The sequence below is a fragment of the Schistocerca serialis genome, chromosome 5, assembly GCF_023864345.2.
Source record: "Schistocerca serialis cubense isolate TAMUIC-IGC-003099 chromosome 5, iqSchSeri2.2, whole genome shotgun sequence".
NCBI classification, from domain to species: Eukaryota; Metazoa; Arthropoda; class Insecta; order Orthoptera; family Acrididae; genus Schistocerca; species Schistocerca serialis.
Window position 1 is genome coordinate 406,291,492 of NC_064642.1, and position 22,846 is coordinate 406,314,337.

The 22,846-nt window shown below is 42.1% G+C and overlaps 1 protein-coding gene across 1 annotated transcript in view; it reads right to left on the reverse strand.

The window, feature by feature from the left end:
- LOC126481969 (tolloid-like protein 1) overlaps window positions 1–22,846 on the reverse strand; it is a 268,074-nt gene that overhangs the window by 96,995 nt on the left and 148,233 nt on the right. Inside the window, exon 3 of the mRNA XM_050105934.1 lies at window positions 7,485–7,610. Within this exon, the coding sequence (XP_049961891.1) occupies window positions 7,485–7,610 (126 nt within the window). The remainder of the gene's footprint in view (window positions 1–7,484; window positions 7,611–22,846) is intronic.

Genomic DNA, 22,846 nt, shown 5'->3' on the forward strand with positions numbered 1-22,846 from the left:
GGACGTCGAATTGAACGGAGATTATGTTGAAAAATAGGGTTTTGTAGCCGAATAAGTGGCGGACAGTGTGATGTATTGGAATCCTCAAGAAAGCCAATTTGGTTCCAGAAAAAACGCCTCTCGTACATGGAAACGTGCTGTAACTAAGAAAACAGTATTACTGTTATTGTTCTGCTAACTTACATTCTCCATAGACCACCAGCATTTCTACCTTCACTTCGTTGGTGTTCATTCCACTCACACAAAATTTCAACTGAAGACGTTGACTGAATGGCTGGTGTGCACTTTCCTTCGGTTTCCATTGGTTCACTTTACTGTCAACTCCAGTATATTGACGAGTTACTAAAAAATGACGTATTGGTTACGTGATAGGTTTCTGAACAGATCTTGAGATGAAATGGATTACCAAATAAAAGGTATACAGAGTGTAGTTTAAAAAAGACGTATTGCTGCCATTATCTTCGTAAGGCACGAAGTTAGAAGAATGGCAACCATGTTGTTTGATGTCCCCCTGGTATCAAAACAACATTTACATTTGCTTGACTATTTTTTTAATTTGTTTCTGGTCAAAAAGTTTGGGATGGCTAAGCTAAATAAGAGTGTGAGAAGTACTGACAAGAAGTGTATGTTAGAGCTGTTTTCAGTTTAGCTACTTCATGTTGTGTATTCATAGTGTATTCTGGATTTTATATTTATTTGTATTAGTTGGAGAACGGTTTTATTTAAATAATGGGGGTACAGATTACTTAATTTAATTTCTATCAGTTCGTGTCCGTTACAAAAGTCTTCGGGATTCGCAGTTTAGCAACTGCTATATATACTTCAGCTGAAGTCTGGACCATTTCCTTCATAAGATGCGTTCGAAATTTTGCGTGAAAGAAATTCAAGTGTTAGTGGGGCGGTGCACGTCGACTTGGAGCTGAACATTGACACTGGTTTGAATAGCTTGCTATCCCAGGATGCCTACTTCTTCCTAAGAGGTATAAATCGCTGTACGGAGCTTCGACCTAGTACATAGTGACCTACTATCGGACTTTTTATTATGGAGACTCGAGCTTAAACTTTAATTACAAGCAAACCAATAAGCCTATCGTAAAATGAGTTACACCAATATTTTTTTTGTTTTATTCGACTTCAGGCCATACTGAGCGATTTCGTTTTGAAGTTCAATACATATTTTTTATTATAGATTGTAATCGCCGGCCGCGGTGGTCTAGCGGTTCTAGGCGCGCAGTCCGGAACCGCGCGACTGCTACGGTCGCAGGTTCGAATCCTGCCTCGGGCATGGATGTGTGTGATGTCCTTAGGTTAGTTAGGTTTAAGTACTTCTAAGTTCTAGGGGACTGATGACCACAGTAGTTAAGTCCCATAGTGCTCAGAGCCATTTTAATCAGGATTGTCCTGTTTCCTGTGTCTTCGCTACGGACTGCTCACTTCAGAACTATATAACTTGAAATGTATTTGCCCTATATTAATGAAATTAAGGTTGGATGTAGGCACATAGATACTGACAGTGGAAATTTCAAGTTAGAGAGTTTTTCAATCAGCCCAAAAAAGTTCTTATGATTTTTCGAAAATAATTTTTCCTCAGCGCAGGATAAACATATGACAGGTTCAAAATGACTCTTAGCACTATGGGACTTAACTTCTCAGGTCATCAGTCCCCTAGAACTTAGAACTACTTAAACCTAACTAACCTATGGACATCACACACATCCATGCAAGAGGCAGGATTCGAACCTGCGACCGTAGCGGTCGCGCGGTTCCAGACTGCAGCGCCTAGAACCGCTCGGCCACTCTGGCCGGCTAAACATATGACAGAGATCGTGGGTTTGTTTTGAAGGTCTCTTTCGTATTTGTAAGAAGCTACAACCACAGTGTCCGTACAGTGTGATACGGACTTTATAAAGAGTGATATTTAAGACTGGTTCTGTGCGTGATGGACCGTTTGAACAACAGCGGGCGCACTGGCGGAATCAGGTGCTACGTTGCCAGTCACAGGCAAACCATTTAACGACGGCGAGGTTCGCGGCGATGACGCGTCCACTTTCACGGTCGTCCACACTGTTAATCGCGAGGTCCAGCATGCGAAGAAGCAGTCGTAAATACACTACTGGCCGTTAAAATTGCTACACCAAGAAGAAATGCAGATGATAAACGGGTATTCATTGGACAAATACAGGGTGTTACAAAACGGTACAGCCAAACTTTCAGGAAACATTCCTCACACACAAATAAAGAAAAGATGTTATGTGGACATGTGTCCGGAAACGCTTAATTTCCATGTTAGAGCTCATTTTAGTTTCGTCAGTATGTACTGTACTTCCTCGATTCACCGCAAGTTGGCCCAATTGAAGGAAGGTAATGTTGACTTCGGTGCTTGTGTTGACATGCGACTCATTGCTCTACAGTACTAGCATCAAGCACATCAGTACGTAGCATCAACAGGTTAGTGTTCATCACGAACGTGGTTTTGCAGTCAGTGCAATGTTTACAAATACGGAGTTGGCAGATGCCCATTTGATGTATGGATTAGCACGGGGCAATAGCCGCGGCGCGGTACGTTTGTATCGAGACAGATTTCCAGAACGAAGATATCCCGACAGGAAGACGTTAGAAACAATTGATCGGCGTCTTAGGGAGCACGGAACATTCCAGCCTATGACTCACGACTGGAGAAGACCTAGAACGACGAGGACACCTGCAATGGACGAGGCAATTATTCGTGCAGTTGACGATAACCCTAATGTCAGCGTCAGAGAAGTTGCTGCTGTACAAGGTAACGTTGACCACGTCATTGTATGGAGAGTGCTACGGGAGAACCAGTTGTTTCCGTACCATGTACAGCGTGTGCAGGCACTATCAGCAGCTGATTGGCCTCTACGGGTACACTTCTGCGAATGGTTCATCCAACAATGTGTCAATCCTCATTTCAGTGCTACTGTTCTCTTTACGGATGAGGCTTCATTCCAACGTGATCAAATTGTAAATTTTCACAATCAACATGTGTGGGCTGACGAGAATCCGCATGCAATTGTGCAATCACGTCATCAACACAGATTTTCTGTGAACGTTTGGGCAGGCATTGTTGGTGATGTCTTGATTGGGCCCCATGTTGTTCCACCTACCCTCAATGGAGCAAGTTATCAAGATTTCATACGGGACACTCTACCTGTGCTGCTAGAACATGTGCCTCTACAAGTACGACACAATATGTGGTTCATGCACGATGGAGCTCCTGCACATTTCAGTCGAAGTGTTCGTACGCTTCTCAACAACAGATTCGGTGACCGATGGATTGGTAGAGGCGGACCAATCCCATGGCCTCCACGCTCTCCTGACCTCAACCCTCTTGACTTTCATTTATGGGGGCATTTGAAAGCTCTTGTCTACGCAACCCCGGTACCAAATGTAGAGACTTTTCGTGCTCGTATTGCGGACGGCTGTGATACAATACGCCATTCTCCAGGGCTACATCAGCGCATCAGGGATTCCATGCGACGGAGGGCGTATGCATGTATCCTCGCTAACGGAGGACATTTTGAACATTTCCTGTAACAAAGTGTTTGAAGTCACGCTGGTACGTTCTGTTGCTATGTGTTTCCATTCCATGATTAATGTGATTTGAAGAGAAGTAATAAAATGAGCTCTAACATGGAAAGTAAGCGTTTCCGGAGACATGTCCACATAACAAAAAAATGGTTCAAATGGCTCTGAGCACTATGGGACTTAACATCTACGGTCATCAGTCCCCTAGAACTTAGAACTACTTAAACCTAACGAACCTAAGGACATCACACAACACCCAGTCATAACGAGGCACAGAAAATCCCTGACCCCGCCGGGAATCGAACCCGAGAACCCGGACGCGGGAAGCGAGAACGCCACCGCACGACCACGAGCTGCGGACTCCACATAATAATAACATATTTTCTTTCTTTGTGTGTAAGGAATGTTTCCTGAAAGTTTGGCCGTACCTTTTTGTAACACCCTGTATATTATACTAGAACTGGCATGTGATTACATTTTCACGCAATTTGGGTGCATAGATCCTGAGAAATCAGTACCCAGAACAACCAGCTCTGGCCGTAATAAGGGCCTTGATACACCTGGGCACTGAGTCAAACAGAGCTTGGATGGCGTGTACAGGTACAGCTGCCCATGCAGCTTCAACACGATACCGCAGTTCATCAAGAGCAGTGACTGGCGTATTGTGACGAGCCAGTTGCTCGGCCACCATTGACCAGGCGTTTTCAATTCGTGAGAGATGTGGAGAATGTGCTGGCCAGGGCGGCTGTCGAACATTTTCTGTATCCAGAAAGGCCCGTACAGGACCTGCAACATGCGGTCGTCCATTATCCTGCAGAAATGTATGATTCTGCAGAGATCGAATGAAGGATAGACCCACGGGTCACAACACATCTGAAACGTAACGTCCACTGTTCAAAGTGCCGTCAATGCGAACAAGAGGTGACCGAGACGTGTAACCAACGGCACCCCATACCATCACTCCGGGTGATACGCCAGTATGGCGATGACGAATACACGCTTCCAATGAGCGTTCACCGCTATGTCGCCAAACACGGATGCGACCATCATGATGCAGTAAACAGAACCTGGATTCATCCGAAAAAATGACGTTTTGCCATTCGTGCACCCAGGTTCGTCGTTGAGTTCACCATCGCAGGCGCTCCTGTCTGTGATGCAGCGTCAAGGGTAACCGCAGCCATGGTCTCCAAGTTGATAGTCCATGCTGCTGCAAACGTCGTCTAACTGTTCGTGCAGATGGTTGTTGTCTTGCAAACGTCCCCATCTGATGAATCAGGGATCGAGACGTGGCTGCACGATCCGTTACAGCCATGCGGATAAAATGCCTGTCATCTCGACTGCTAGTGATACTAGGCCGTTGGGATGGAGCACGGCGTTCCGTATTACCCTCCTGAACCCACCGATTCCATATTCTGCTAACAGTCATTGGATCTCGACCAACGCGAGCAGCACTGTCGCGATACGATAAACCGCAATCGCGATAGGCTACAATCCGACCTTTATCAAAGCCGGAAACGTGATGGTACGCGTTTCTCCTCTTTACAGGAGGCATCACAACAACGTTTCACCAGGCAACGCAGGTCAACTGCTGTTTGTGTATGAGAAATCGGTTGTAAACTTTCCTCATGTCAGCACGTTGTAGGTGTCGCCACCCGCGCCAACCTTATGTGAATGCTCTGAAAAGCTAATCATTTGCATATCACTGCATGTTCTTCCTGTCGGTTAAATTTCGCATCTGTAGCACGTCATCTTCGTGGTGTAGCAATTTTAATGGTCAGTTGTGTCTGTAAATATAACTCTTTTTAAAATCCGAACCACACTGTACCGTCACCGTCGTTGTAGCGTTTTACAATGAGGAAAGAACAAACCAACTCTTTCTGTTACGTGTTTATACTGGACTGAGAAAAATTTGCTTTAGGAGACTCATAAGAACTTTTTTGTGGGCGACTGGAAAATTCTGTAACTTTAGATTTTCACTACTAATACACAGGGTGAACATTAATAATACCGACAACCTGCAGGGACGAATTCCTGACTGGAAACGGAGGAAGGAAGGTTCTATGAACATGTGTCCGAAAATGTATACTTGCCACTGTAGATGGAGCTGACGAATGAAAGTTCCTTTGACCAAGTGCCGTGTGTTCCTTGAGTGCTGGAGGTTGTGCGATTGACGCAGCGTACTGTAAGCAGCAGAATGGTCCGATATTTATGCCGGGAACATGCCGAGATGGTGCTCGTGTACAGCGGTCGAGAGGCAGCATGGTTACACCAAAACAAGTATCCTCACAGACACCAACCACATCACACAGCATTTAAAGCCATCTTTGGACTTTATGTGATAATAGGTCCTTTGAGACAGACGAACGTACAGGGAGGCGGCGGACTGTGTGTATACTGGGTTTGGAGGACCGGATTCTACAGCATATTGAGAGAAACCCTAATACAAGCACTAGGCAAGTGGCCCGCCAACATGGTGTAAGCCAACGTACGATAATGTGAATCCAGCAAGACAGCTTCTACTATCTGTGTCACCTGCAACGAGTGCAACGATTATCAGCGGCGGATTTACCTCTACAAGAAGGATTTTGTCGATGGTTTTTGCACCAAGCCATCACAGTTGTGGGATATCTGTCATCAGTCCTCTTTACCGACGAAGCAAACTTTACCTTAACTGGAATCATCAGTGTGCATAATCGTCAACTGTGGGCTATAGACACGCTATGTGGTCAGAGGAACTTCATTCGTTAGCGTCATCTACCGCGGCAACGATGCACGTGTTCATAGCATCTTTTTTCCTCCATTTCCTACCAGGAATCCGTCCCTGCAGTTTGTTGGTTTTATTAACGTTTAGTTACCTATAAACCATTAAAATTCCGTTAATATAGGACGAATACATTTCAAGCTATATAGTGAGCAGTTCATAGCTAACACGCCGAAAACTGGACAACCCTAATTACAATCTACACTAAATAATGTACCAGGTGATCAAAAAGTCAGTATAAATTTGAAGACTGAATAAATCACGGAATAATGTAGATAGAGAGGTACAAATTGACGCACATGCTTGGAATGACATGGGGTTTAATTAGAACAAAAAAAATACAAAAGTTCAATAAATGTCCGACAGATGGCACTTTATCTGATCAGAATAGCAATAATTAGCATAACAAAGCAAGACAAAGCAAAGATGATGTTCTCTACAGGAAATACTCAATATGTCCACAATCATTCCTCAACAATAGCTGTAGTCGATGAATAATGTTGTGAACAGCACTGTAAAGCCAATAATCGCACGGACTGAGGTCTGGGGGACCTGGGAGGACCAGCATGACGAAAGCGGCGGCTGAGCACACGACCATCACCAAACGACGCGCGCAGGAGATCTTTCACGTGTCTAGCAATGTGGGGTGGTTCTAATAAAAACCCATGTCATTCCAAGCATGTGTGTCAATTTTTACCTCTCTATCTACATTACTCCGTGGTTTATTCCGTTTTCCAATTTATACAGACTTTTTGATCACACGGTATAAATGTGTTTCTGCCCCCTGACTTGTCCATGTGCGAAATGTATTTTCGGATCCAACACTTGGGTTCCGCCTTCCTTGTGTTTAACTCCTGTCACTGTTCTAACGCCATGATCTACACAATAACATTCATACACGTCCATAAGGGTATAACTCATTTTGCATTAGGACTATTGGTTTGCTTGTAATTAAAACTTGCACTCGGGTGTCCATGAGAAAAGATCCAATACTAAGTCCCTTTGGTTCACTGTCTGGTGACTGACAATATTGATACAGGCGACAGTGCGCCATCATGCAGCTGCTAGAAGAGTTTGCAAATTATACGTAAAATCGTAAACTGATTTTGACCTCTTGATGGGGAAGAGGTGCCATTGTGGTGAGTGTGTTGGAGAGGTGAAGCGGTCTACTTACAGGTGGAGCCGGTGAGGTTCCCGCAGTAGCGCGAGCCGCCCTCGGGCACGCAGGACTCCATGGCCAGCCAGTCGGTCTGGCAGAAGGCACCGTCCGAAGGCTGCTTGCCCACCACCAGCTGCTCCGCTGCAACAAGGCCCACCGCAGATTCTGTTAGATTAGATGTACTCTTGGGTCCAATTGATCCATAGTGAGGGGATCCTCTGGAACGTGGGACATGTTAGAAAGCAAGAATCCGAAATAAATATAAACAAAATACAGGGTGGCACACGAAATGTGTTACCATTTTGTTTTTGAATATAAACTTTATTGTCAATACAATCTGAAAGGAACATATACTACAATGAAGAGCCGTCCATGGAGATTTGTTCTAACTCAGCACATGCTCAATATGTCCACCATTTCGTTTCGTAATTTCCTTCAAACGAACACTGAAGTTAGTGATTATCCTACGGCACATGTCTTCCGTAATTTCACTGCAAGCTTGAAGAACAAGTCTTCTGAGCTCCATTAAATCACGTGGACGTTTCGGGAAAATTTTTTCCTTTAGGTACCCCCAAGGAAAAAAGTCACATGGATTGAGGTCTGCCCGCATCTCGTGGTCGTGCGGTAGCGTTCTCGCTTCCCACGCCCGGGTTCCCGGGTTCGATTCCCGGCGGGGTCAGGGATTTTCTCTGCCTCGTGATGGCTGGGTGTTGTGTGCTGTCCTTAGGTTAGTTAGGTTTAAGTAGTTCTAAGTTCTAGGGGACTTATGACCACAGCAGTTGAGTCCCATAGTGCTCAGAGCCATTTGAACCATTTTTGATTGAGGTCTGGACTACTGCGGGGCCAACTTTGTGCGTCATTGAAGCGACTTGGAAACCTGAGTGAAATGATCCGCATGTCGAAATGCTCGTGTAAAAACTCCAACACAGTGTTTGCAGTATGTGGCCTTGCTCCATCTTGCATGAACCACTGCGTGTTGAAGGGCAAGGAAGTAGCAAGAAGCTCTGGAATGAAGCTATTGCGTAGCATGCTCAAATAACGCTCGCTGTTCACAGTTTCTTCAAAGAAAAAGGGTCCAATAAGTTCGTGACTGGAAATTGCTGCCCACGCTGTAATCCTCGGATCATAATGTTGTCGTTCATGAAGCACTTGTGGGTTTTCAGTGGCCCAAAAGCGTACATTTTGTTTTTTAACCACACCGTCTAAATGAAAATGCGCCTCGTCTGAAAACCAAATGTTGAGAGTTTCTTCCCTATCCTCCGCCTACTGGGCAAACAGTAGTCTCTGCTGCTTGTGTTCTTCAGTGAGCTTCTGTGCACAGGTCATCTTGTATGGGTACATATGGAGGTCACTTTTAAGAATGCGTTAAACGGAGCGTCTAGATATTCCCAGTTGCACTGCTGCCTTTCTACACGATTTCCCAGGACTTCTCTGTACAGCAACTCGCACCTCTTCAATATTCTCCGGCGAACAAACAGGCTTAGGCCGAGGTCGCTTCGCTTCCAATATTGTTCCTTCCTGTAGAAATTTATTGTACAACCTGTGGATGGTCTTCTTGCAAGGGACCAATCGTGTGTTAAACTGCTGTTGAAAACGCCTTTGAGTCACAACAAGGCTTTTCGTTTCATGAAAAAAGTAACACAATTGCCGATCGTTGCTGCGTCGTCAGTCTTCCATTGTCAGCCATTGCTGCTTACTAGTCTCCTAGCGGCAGTATTGTGAATTACACGTCATTTCGTAACTCATTTGTTTATCCAAGCTGTGCTGGTACTGCTGTAGAGATCCCAGCGGGATATCTAATGTGCGTCGTAAATTGTGAAAGAATCAATTGGTAACACATTTCGTGCGCCACACTGTAAGAACAGATATGCTAATATATCTTTCACAGATAGCAAATAAAACTGCTGTTGTGGATGTGGAATCGGTAAAAAAAAACCCTCAAGCATATTTACATTTAAAAGGATATAAAACTTGTCATCAAATATTAAATGTTCAAAACTCTTACGTGTATATGCTAATTCTTAAGGTGCTGTAACCACGCATCATCAAATGAAAAAAAAATACAAAACATTTTACAGCACTTATTTATGATAAACGCATTACTGCACAAAGTTTGCGCAGAAGTCATTCGCATTATGTGATATTATTAACAACATACGTAGCATTAATCGGTTCTGCTAAGAAATTAATCAATGGAGTTGAAGTAACTGGCCATCAATAAATCCTTTAGACAACTCTCAAACTGAGATTTATTATTAGTTAAACTATTATGGTTGCTGGCATGTTACTGAAAATGTCTGTTGCCGAATAGTGGACAAATTTCTGAACCAGAGTAAGTGACTTGGTGAAAGTTATTCTTATTTCTGGTATTGATTCGATGAACTGAGCTGCCCGTTGAAAAAAAAAAAAAGATATATTTTAATGGCAAATTTCATTAAGATGATGATGTTTGGTTTGTAGGGCGCAGGTATCAGCGCCCGTACAAATTCCCAATCTTTGCTCAGTCCAATTCCGCCACCTTCATGAATGATGATGAAATGAGGACAGCACAAACACCCAGTCATCTCGAGGCCTTCATTAAGCAATAAATATACTGGGAAGTAGTAGTGTCTTTTCATTCATTAAAAAGCCCTCTGCAGGACGCTCCTAAGTTAACACCACAAATAATCGGAATCTGGAAACTTTGGCTTGCTCGATAAACTGCCGCAGGAAATAATCCCGTATGACAGTGTGGAATGAAAGTAAGCATAGTACGCTAGCATTTTTATTTTCAAACCACCAATGTCCAACAACACTGGCATAGCAAATAGAGATTTGTTTAGGCGCTTCAGCAGTTCTGTAGTATGCTCCTCCCTGTTAAATTTGTTATAAAGCTATAATCCCATTAAAACTGACAACTTCTTATATCTGCTGGTCGTCATATTTCAGGCATATATTGGCATGAAGACTTTTACAAGCTATGAACTGTATATAATATATTTTTTCGAGATTTAGAGTCAGGGAATTGTTTAGGAACCATTTATTAATGTCCATGAAAATTTTATTAGCCTATCTTTTTAAGGCTATACTTAGTTTACTATTTATTACATTGTTGTATCATGTGCAAACAAAACAAGCTTGGCATCTGATAATGTTACTGTTGAACTGACATTGATATACACAAGAAAAACTAAGATCCCTAAAATAGAACCTTGGGGGACACCAGATGTTATTGGCTCCCAGTTGGATGATAGGTTAATACACGTCTCCTTCCTACTGGGACTCTGTTTTCTGCCAGAGAAAGAAGACTTGAACAGTTTTGCAGAATTTTCTGTCACACCATAATATTCTAATTTATTTCAAAGGATATTGTGATTTACACAGTAAAATGCCTTTGACAGATCACAAACTATACCATTAGTCTGTAATTTATTGTATACACACATCTAAGTACATCTGCAGATTAGCATCTCTGACGCCTATTGAGTGATAACTCAGATTGTGCCGACAATGCAGAAAATACACACGCGAATAGTGTAATGTTTTGTGTCGGATATTGCTGTTTTTAGGCGCTTCAGTCCGGAACCGCGCTGCAACTACGGTCGCAGGTTCGAATCCTGCTTCGGTCATCGATGTGTGTGATGTCCTTAGGTTAGTTAGGTTTAAGTAGTTCTAAGTCTAGGGAACTGATGACCTCAGATGTTAAGTCCCATAGTCCTCAGAGCCATTTGAACCATTTTTCTCTCTCCGAGTCAGAGAAATCGAGCTCGCAGCTGTGATCACTATCGAGTCCACTAACACAGCGAGACTTGAGATTCCGACATAAACACCACTCTCCTTGCGTCTCTGTAGCTACACTACTGATCAGAAATATCCAGATACGCCTATGGATTGTGGAATTCGCCGCTAGATGTCACGAGAGGCGGTGAACGCTGTATTGTCAGTAGAGAAGCAGTAACAACACAATGGTGTGGTAAGGAGAAACTGGTGAGTTTGTGTGCAGACTAGTCGCTGGATGTCACCTGAGTAAGAAATCATCACGGACATTTCAATCCCTCTAAAGCTGTTGTCCGAGCCGACTCTTGGTCAGGCGACTGTGAATTGGAAATGCGAAGGAATAACCACAGCTAAACCAAGACCAGGCTCACCTCATGTGTTGGTGGACTGGCACCGTGCACCATTGGAGAGGATGGTTGCAAAAAATCGCATGAAATCACCACTCGTGAGTTCCGAAGTGTTACCAGCAGTCTAACTAGCACACATTTTTCTAGTCGATGCTACGCAACACTTGAGGTTATGTAAAGAGTGATGCCACTGAAAAATGGATGACTGGAAACGAATGTTTTGGAGTGATGAATCACACAATACCCTGTGAATGGCTTTGGTGAATGCCTAGAGGACTTTACCTGCCATCATATATACAGAGTGGTCCATTGATCGTGACCGTGCCAAATATCTCACGAAATAAGCGTCAAACGAAAAAACTACAAAGGACGAAACTTGTCTAGCTTGAAGGGGGAAACCAGATGGCGCTATGGTTGGCCCGCTAGATGGCGCTGCCATAGGTCAAACGGATATCAACTGCGTTTTTTTAAAAATAGGAACGGCCTTGGGAGAGCCAGTCCTGACAAAACTCTACCATCTGGTGAGCAAGATGTATGAGACAGGCGAAATACCCTCAGACTTCAAGAAGAATATAATAATTCCAATCCCAAAGAAAGCAGGTGTTGACAGATGTGAAAATTACCGAACTATCAGTTTAATAAGTCATTGCTGCAAAATACTAATGCGAATTCTTTACAGACGAATGGAAAAACTGGTAGAAGCCGACCTCGGGGAAGATCAGCTTGGGTTCCGCAGAAATGTTGGAACACGTGAGGCAATACTGACCCTACGACTTACCTTAGAAAATAGATTAAGGAAAGGCAAACCTACGTTTCTAGCATTTGTAGACTTCGAGAAAGCTTTCGACAATGTTGACTGGAATACTCTCTTTCAAATTCTAAAGATGGCAGTTGTAAAATACAGAGAGCGAAAGGCTATTTACAATTTGTACAGAAACCAGATGGCAGTTGTAAGAGTCGAGGGGCATCAAAGGGAGGCAGCGGTTGGGAAGGGAGTAAGACAGGGTTGTAGCCTGTCCCCGATGTTATTCAATCTGTATATTGAGGAAACAAAAGAAACAATTGGAGTAGGTATTCAAATCCATAGAGAAGAAATAAAAATGTTGAGGTTCGCCGATGACATTATAATTCTGTCAGGGACAGCAAAGGACTTGGAAGAGCAGTTGAACAGAATGGACAGTGTCTTGAACGGAGGCTATAAGATAAACATCAACAAAAGCAAAACGAGGATAATGAAATGTAGTCGAATTAAGTCGGGTGATGCTGAGGGAATTAGATTAGGAAATGAGACACTTAAAGCAGTAGATGAGTTTTGGTATTTGGAGACCAAAATAACTGATGACGGTCGAAGTAGAGAGGATATAAAATGTAGACTGGCAATGGCAAGGAAAGCGTTCCTGAAGAAGAGAAATTTGTTAACATCGAGTATAGATTTAAGTGACAGGAAGTCGTTTCTGAAAATATTTGTATGGAGTGTAGCAATGTATGGAAGTGAAACATGGACGATAAATAGTTTGGACAAGAAGAGAATAGAAGCATTCGAAATGAGGTGCTACAGAAGAATGCTGAAGATTAGATAGGTAGATCACATAACTAGTGAGGAGGTATTGAATAGAATTGGGGAGAAGAGGAGTTTGTGGCACATCTTGACAAGAAGAAGGGACCTGTTGGTAGGACATGTTCTGAGGCATGAGGGGATCACAAATTTAGCATTGGAGGGCAGCGTGGAGGGTAAAAATCGTAGAGGGAGACCAAGAGATGAATACACTAAGCAGATTCAGAAGGAAGTAGGTTGCAGTAAGTACTGGGAGATGAAGAAGCTTGCACAGGATAGAGTAGCATGGAGAGCTGCATCAAACCAGTCTCAGGACTGAAGACAACAACAACGTAAAGAAATATGAATGTTTTAGTTGAACCAATTTTTTCACTTCGTGATAGATGGCGCTGTAATAGTCACAAACATATGGCTCACAATTTTAGACGAACAGTTGGTAAAAGGTAAGTTTTTAAATTAAAATACAGAACGTAGGTACGTTTGAACATTTTATTTCGGTTGTTCCAATGTGATACATGTATCTTTGTGAACTTATCATTTCTGAGAACGCATGCTGTTACAGCGTGATTACCTGTAAATACCACATTAATGCAATAAATGCTCAAAATGATGTCCGTCAACCTCAGTGCATTTGGCAATACATGTAACGACATTCCTCTCAACAGCGAGTAGTTCGCCTTCCGTAATGTTCTCACATGCATTGACAATGCGCTGACGCATGTTGTCAGGCGTTGTCGGTGGATCACGATGGCAAATATCCTTCAACTTTCCCCTCAGAAAGAAATACGAGTACGTCAGATTCGGTGAACGTGCGGGCCATGGAATGTTGCTTCGACGATCAATCAACCTGTCATAAAATATGCTATTCAATACAGCTTCAACCGCATGCGAGCTATGTGCCGGACATCCATCATGTTGGAAGTACACCGCCAATCTGTCATGCAGCGAAACATCTTGTAGTAACATCGGTAGAACGTTACGTAGGAAATCAGCATACATTGCACCATTTAGAATGGCATCAATAAAATGGGGGCCAATTATCCTTCCTCCCATAATGCCGCACCATACATTAACCCGCCAAGGTCGCTGATGTTCCACTTGTCGCAGCCATCGTGGATTTTCCGTTGCCCAATAGTGCATATTATGCCGGTTCACGTTACCTCTGTTGGTGAATGACGCTTCGTCGCTAAATAGAACGCGTGCAAAAATCTGTCATCGTCCCGTAATTTCTCTTGTGTCCAGTGGCAAAACTGTACACGACGTTCAAGGTCGTTGCCATGCAATTCCTGGTGCATAGAAATATGGTACAGGTGCAATCGGTGATGTAGTATTCTCAACACCGACGTTTTTGTGATTCCCGATTCTCGCGCAGTTTGTCTGCTGCTGATGTGCGGATTAGCCGCGACAGCAGCTAAAACACCTACTTGTGCATCATCATTTGTTGCAGATCGTTGTTGACGTTTCACATGTGGCTGGACACTTCCTGTTTCCTTAAATAACGTAACTATCCGGCGAACGGTCCGGACACTTGGATGATGTCGTCCAGGATACGGAGCAGCAAACATAGCACACGCTCGTTGGGCATTTTGATCACAATAGCCATACATCAACACGATATCGACTTTTTCCGCAATTGGTAAACGGTCCATTTTAACACGGGTAATGTATCACGTAGCAAATACCGTCCGCACTGGCGGAATGTTGCGTGATACCACGTTCTTATACGTTTGTGACTATTACAGCGCCATCTGTCACAAAGCGAGAAAAGTGATCCAACTAAAACATTCATATATCTTTACGTACTACACGAATATGTAATAAAAATGGGGATTCCTATATTAAAAAAACGCAGTTGATATCAGTTTGACCTATGGCAGCGCCATCTAGCGGGCCAACCAATAGCGCCATTTGGTTTCACCCTTCAAGCTGGACGAGTTTCGTTCTTTGTACTTTTTTCGTTTGACTCTTATTTCGTGAGATATTTGGCCCGGTCACGATCAATGGACCACCCCGTATAATGCCAACAGTGAAGTACAGACGAGGTGACGTCACGGTATGGGAAATTTTCTCGCGCTTGGAGTATGGTCTCCTTATTGCGCATAAGAAAATGCTGAATGCGGAAGGATATGAAGACATTTTACAGTACTGTGTGCTGCCTACAGTAGAGGAACAGTGTGAAGACGGTGATTAATTGTATCATCATAATGCGCCCTAGCCTAACGCACCACTGTGAGACTATGGTTTGTACACTATAACATTCCTGAAATGGACTGGCCTGTCAAGAGTTCCGACCTGAACGTAATGGAATACCTTTGGGATGAGTTAGAAGTTGACTTCGCTCCAAAGCCAAGTGTACATCATCAGTACATTCTCTGGTTTCGGCTTTTAGGGAGAAATGGGTTGCCGTTCTCCCACAGACATTGAGACACCTCTCTGACATTGGTAGCAACAGAAGTCAGAATGTAGTAAAGCTAAGGGTGGACACACCCCGTATTAATGTCCACAAATATTTTTCCAGATACTTTTGATCGGATAGTGTGTAAGTTTTCATATAGACAATATCTTAAATGTGCGATTCAAATGAGAATACACAAACGTAACAAGAAACTGAAACAACAACTCAGGAAAAATACGAACACCAGTTTACAAAACAGGCGTATGAGCCATCCACTCTGACAACACGTTGAAATTTTCTGTCTAGCAATTTAACAAGAACATTTGTTCTATACAGAATATTAAAACACACCTCACATTCGTCTCATCAACAGGTACAGTAGAGAGCCGAACAATCGATATACTGATTGCTGTCCTCTATGTCATCATATAGGACGTTTCATTGTTATGAGGGATGATCAAGAAGTTTCCTGTGCTTATATACCTGATCGGTTTCGCTCTGGTTGCATATCCTCTGTAGCAACACCCTCTAACGGAAACTTTTTGATCGCCCCTTGTGTACGAGGGTTGCCCGGTAAGTAATTCACCGCATTTTTTCTTCAACAATTCTTTACTGAAAATAGTGAGAATTACACACACGAAAGAATGGTGTTTTTGTGGTGTCACCGCCAGACACCACACTTGCTAGGTGGTAGCCTTTAAATCGGCCGCGGTCCATTAATATACGTCGGACCCGCGTGTCGCCACTGTCAGTGATCGCAGACCGAGCGCCACCACACGGCAGGCGTAGAGAGACGTATTAGCACTCGCCCCAGTTGTACAGCCGACTTTGCAAGGAACGGTTCACTGTCAAATACGCTCTCATTTGCCGAGACGATAGTTAGCATAGCCTTCAGCTACATTTGCTACGACCTAGCAAGGCGCCGAATTCAATTGATATTGAGATTCTATTAATGTATCATCAAGAGCGATGTTCTACAAATGTGGATTAAAGTTAAGTATTCCAGAAGCTACGTACTTTTCTTTATAGCATTCACTACGTATCCTGTTTCAGACCTCACGCCAGCCTGCGTGAGTTTAAGCGCGTGCCTTTCGGCTTCCTCTCATTGTGTCTAGCCTGTCTTGTCTAGACACAACAGTTTTATCTACACACCCTATATTTCCACGTAATCTCCATCCCGTTCTATGGCCTTCATCCAGCCGAAACAAGGGCTTGTATGCCCTGTCGGTACCAGTCCTTGTCGTGGTGGTGGAGCCAGTGTTTCACTGTGTGAATCACCTCCTCATCGTCCTCAAAATGTCTTCCACGAATGGCATCCTGTCTGCGTCTGTCCTGGTGAATGACAACATTAGCTCGCTGCAACATTTCAGGTGTGACAGCCGTGGGTGGTCTCCCCAACCGCTGCAAATCGTGGAGCTCCGCCGAACCGCCTTCTGGTGACCTCACCCACCGTGCCCAGCGACTAACTGCACTTCTGTCGACAGCAGATGCTCCATAGACTTTGCACAAGCGTCTGTGTATATTTCACACAATTTCTTTCTCTTCAGTGAGAAATTTAATGACAGCACGTTGCTTGTAACGTACATCACTTACAGGCGCCATTTTGAAACTGTACTGCAGCTACTCTATCTGTCGGAAGTGATGGAAACTTGGCGCGCTCAGTCACTAGGCTTCAAATAATACATATGTACGTTTTGCATTCGTAGCATTGTTTTCGGCTGAGAAAAAAAAATGCGATGGGCAACCCTCGTATGCTAACTCGCTATTAGTAAATGTCTTGTGACAAATAAGTTGGAAGAAATCTGCACATCATTGGATCTAAAGTGATTTGTAATGGAGCTAATTGCCCCGAAAGGTGCTGTTTGGAAACGTGTTACTCAACGATAAACTATAAAGAGATAGCGACGAATCATGATCCGCATCCTGAATTTGCTTAGAACTTTGTAATCCTGGGCTTGAAGCAAATGTACATATCTTAGGAAGAAACATGAAAAAGCAATAAAATTTTTTTGCCTTCATGTTAAGCATCTGTCGCCAGGATATCAGTTCTGATGACATGCATTACAATAGTGCGTGCTGCCTAGCTCCCAGGAAACCATCTATTTGTCAGCCCTGTAAAAACATGGCATTTGCTTCAAAGGCGAGGAGCAGCGCTCACTACGAAAGCGACAGCATTTTATTGCTCTTTGCTTGCTGCTTTGTAAGCTTGCTTTGAGTCCAGGTTTACAAATTTCCGAACAGTTTCAGGTTATGAAAGTAATGCATTTAGGATAGTAAACTCAGTAACACTGTGTTGCGTTGTAATGTCGCTGTGAACGTTTGCTTGTATGTCAATATCGTTATTCCGTCGCGGGCGGTTTCCAAGTAATCGTCGAGTAACACTGTTAGAATCATCACCTTTAGGGCCATCTAGCGCTCTTAAAAATCACTTAAGACTCTTATGTTCTGCACATGTTTTCCTATGTATGTGTCACAAGGAATCTGCTCATGGTGAGTTAGCACATAATAACGAAATATCTTGCATGTTGACTAGAGGATAGCAATCAGTTTGTCAGCTGGTAGGCCCTCTTAATGTATGTGACGATGAGACGAATGTGGCCTGTGGTTTAATATTCTGTGTAGAGTATAGTTGTCTAACCAAACTGTCTGGCAGAAAATTTCAGCATTTTATCTTTGTGATTGCCTCTTCCATAAGTGCTATAATTGACTACTTACTGTTTCAACTCTTTGTTCCATTTGTGTATTTGTGTTTTAGATGTATAGTTTAAGGTAATGCATACACGAGCACCTGTATGTTTTGCACGCTTGCGGACAATTTCATGCATGGATTTGAATGAGGCTAGGAGAGAGGAAGTGAGATTTTACTGACATTTTTAGACAGTTAATGCATCGATTTAAAATATTTCGACGATTTTTTTCTCAAAGTATTTGTCAGGATAGTAATAATCACGCTGTTGTACGCTCTAAACTAAGTATCTACCGTGTATTTCGGCAGATAAGACGATAGTTGAAGCATAAAAAAAGGCGCTCAAAATCGGGATCGTCTTAAACGACAGATATAAAACATAGATTGAAACTGATATAAATTAAAATCATTGTGAAATAAAATAAATCACTCACCAACGCATTTAAATCGCTGCAAATCCACACACTCATCTTATAAGGAAAGCAGCTCCTCACGTACATTCTCACTTTCGTTGTTGAGATGTTCGTCATGTGGGTCGCTTAATAAATCGTTCTCAGTGCCGGCCATTGCAACTGATACCCCAAAATTCTTGGACGATTAGATCACTATTTGCACTTTTTCCTAAGATTTGATCACGAAATCACACAAAACATCAAGCGATGCAACCCGTATAGCTCCACTCTTCATATACGACTTTTCGCCACTCATCATCCAAATTGTTCCATTGTTCACGCATGAGGTCTTTGAATGGTGTACTCCGAGGAACGTCTAAATATTGTAGCACTGAAATCAAACCAGCCGTATGACAGCAATCGTAATATCGCTTCGTGCTATGTGATTTTTGGAACTCTCAGTTACGTGACTGAGAAACATATCCAATACCAACTAAGTTAGCTGATTTCGTAGAGCACCTGGTCTGCCACACATTTTCCATCCACAGGTTTGCACCATTCTCCTCCATTCATCCCTTTTCGTGAAAATGTACAAAAATGCCTAGTGGTAATTTGATTTTAGGAATAGTTTTCCGCTTGAAAATAACCATGGGTTTTAACTTTGTTCTATCTACCGTGCCTTAATACCTTGTCTTTTTATGGCCTGCAATTCTGAACAGCTTTTACGCCTTTTGTTTCCACAGTTCTATTATTTATCATTTCGTAATTCTTCTTTGTTTCATCTATATTTCCAGTATCAGATAGTGGAAAGTTGTATTTTAGCATCATATGAATAACACGTTTATGAAAATTCGTAATTTTGTGATCAAGAATCTTCGGCAATTTCACCGCAATTTTTATCTTCTGCCGTATTACCAGTTTTTTTTTTCTGTCACAGAGCGAATGTATCAACCTACTGTTGCTTTAAATTCTTTGCCGTATTCTGAATTGGCTCGTGCCGACTTCAGTGCGTGAGCCCCTAATCATATTTCTTCTAACAAAATAGCAATTCTGCCATTCTGCAACGCCACTTTCTAAATCTGGCCAGAAAAGCTAGTCCTCTCCTCATAGAACACTTTTTCATTGGATTTTTTTTAAATAGCATCTTCATTCTTTCACTTGTCTCTTACCATCTTCTCTGTTTGTCGAAAGCCCTTGATGCAGCACAGTTGTTATATACTTTAGCCAACTGTATGACGTATAACTTGAATCTTGCTTCGTATTTCCTTTTTGCTGGCTGCATTATTAGGCACACTCTTTACGAATTTTACGCCCATTACACTTACAATACAAACTATCTGAACACACAACACAATCTACTACAAAAATACTTATTAGCTGTACATAAAAGTTCGTTACTCGGCACACGTCCTTCTACGGACAAAACCGTAGCACTGCTGAAGGAGACTTTTGCCTTATGTCGTGTGCAACCAATCCAGTTGTCTAATAGTACAGAGCGGGTTTGTCCGCAAAACTGAATAGCCAATACGACGCTTATATAAATGTTCAATATCATTATTCGAATCAGTGCGTTTATTATTATACAGATGGCTACTGTCCTAAATAAAAAACTTACAGGTTGTTGGTAGCTGGGGATCGTTTTTAGGACGTGCTGAAAGTTATTTCCTTTGACTCGATCGTTCGTAAATTTATATGCACTAAAATGTTTACCTGTGTTTTTTTTATTGCTCAAAACTGTCCTCTGAACTGAAATTTCTATTGCGAAAAGCGTGACTCAGTGCACACATTTAGGTAAAGAGAAAAATAACTGGTGTTAAATCAAAACTGTTGCTCAAAAACCACTACCAAAATCAAACTGTGTGGTACTCAAAAAATTGAAACATCGAAATTACGTAGCAACACTATAAAACACACACTGTTCGATGGCCCATTAAAAATCAGAATTGCAAAGAAAATGCTTAGAATTTGCGCACGTGGAACGTGAGATTAGAAACGAAAAAACCAACAAATGATGAAAAGAATTTCGCCTGAAAAATTACAGCATAATCAGCAGAAATAGCACAGCATGACGAAATCGCGCCAGCTAAAATATTCTAAAGTAAAACTAAACTACTGGGAGAAAGATTGGAACTATTTTCTCATACAAAAAACTCCTTATCTGAAATGAAAATACTACGCCGTTTAGTATAATGGCAATGCTGTATTTTAAAATGTTACTTCACAAAATCCTAAAACTCACATAAAATCAAAAACTTTACGTTCTTTACAGAAATCTTTTACGCTTATGCTGATTGAAATGAATCAAACTCAAATGACCTACACTGAAGTGGACTGTTCTGTTGCAAAAATGGCTAACATTATCAGTACACGCCAGCAAAAATTATTACCTTAAAACATATCCATAATGCAAACTCGTTCTCTCTGTTCCATAAATGCTGCGACTGTAAGTCCTTTCATCAGATTAGTAATCCCTTACAATTTTCTTCAACAGAATTCTCCTCCAATATGCACTACGCTAAAAAGTTCCGCTAGCTTACTTAATCCGTGTCCAATAATCAACTGTTCTCCGCTCTAGAACTGAGCCACCAAAGATACAAAAGTTCAGAGATAATACTGTCACTGCAGTAGTAAGTCGACTATTCCACAGATGTCACACGCAACTGCTTCGCTCTTGTAATATGAAGTTTCCACTCATTCTGAACCTATCCGCAAATAAATGTCCATTCCTACCATATATGTCCACCTCTCAGAGCACACAGAAAACTATATATCTTTGACGAAAATTTGTCCACGCCTTATCTGAAGGTCATCTTATCCGTCGAAATTTACGGTAATCAGTCAACAAGCCAACTTGTTAATCGCAACAAGGATGAAGGTCTTCATGTTCATCGGCGTGTCAGTACTCATTTCACACGCTGGTGGGGAAGTGACAAATATATCAGTTACATATGCACGTCTGCTGGTTTGATGCTTCACACTTTTTCTGTATTCGGCCATCTTTCAGACTTACTTCCTAAGTTTTCGATTATTTGTGATTGATGTGAATGGATGGGAACTAAGACTTGAATGCAGTGAGGTGGTTCGAATGGTTGTAGGTTGTAGTCGTTTTTCAGAGATAAAGAGGCTTGTACGGAATAGACAAGCATGGAGAGCTACGTCAAACATGTCAGACTGAAGACAACAACAAAAACAACAACAACATTATGAATGAAATTAACTGCACTGAAATGGCTTAATGGGTCGATAGGGATAAAATCAATGCAGATGCAGTAACGTGAAATTGCATCAGCACAAACCGTTCACAAATACTGAATCTGCAGTTTAATGAATTTGTTGACAGCTGAAAATCTGTAACAGATAGGGATTCGAACCCATATTTCCTGCTTAGGGTATGTGGGAATAGTACCGCTGGGGGAACGAGGTATCAGTGAAGGATTGAGACAAGCCTGGGGGCGCGCCAAAATAGCCTAATTGTGTTCATACGACTGCTTGTGCTAAGTAGGAAAAACGTGTCAAAGTCCGGATCCGCTACGCATTTTCGATATCAGAACATACTCATGACATTTTCGTATTTGTGATTAACTACAAATCGTAAAATAGAGGACGTTTCTTCTAGGCTTGCAGGATATTTTCACCCTTTTCTGTTATTTTTTTGTGAGACAACAGGTAAATACCAGATTGCAAATCTCAAGGTTCCTGATTCGCTCAGTGGCTACTCCTATGTCACTGCTGCTGCTCATTATGGGTTTAAGGAGACTAAATACCTAAGGTTACAGCCTCGTTCATCCCCCAGATTGGAATTTTTTTAAAAATACGTAAACTTTTATATACAAATTTTACAATCACATTGTTGTAGTGCAAAGGAATTACTGATATTTTAAAAGACAAATTCTTTTTTACCTTTTTATGCTCGTTTGAGACAGTTTTTATTTTTCGTTTCGCTTTACAGTTCTTTTATGGCAGCTCTTTGTTTGTTAGGCCTGAAATTAGTTCTTCACATGTGCATATAATGTTTATTGCATTGAACGAAATATCTTGCTGAAAACATACTATTAGCAAACAAAAGTCTTAAAGATACTGAATTCTAGTCATGTATGAGTGTTATGGGCAGAGCGACAATTATTGTGGCATGTATTGTGAATCAGACATGAAATATTTGTTCAGATGAAAACTGATTGCTTAAACATTCTTTCTTCTGTTGCTTTCAGCACTGTTTATTTGAGGCATGGTATACGGTTTTAGTTGA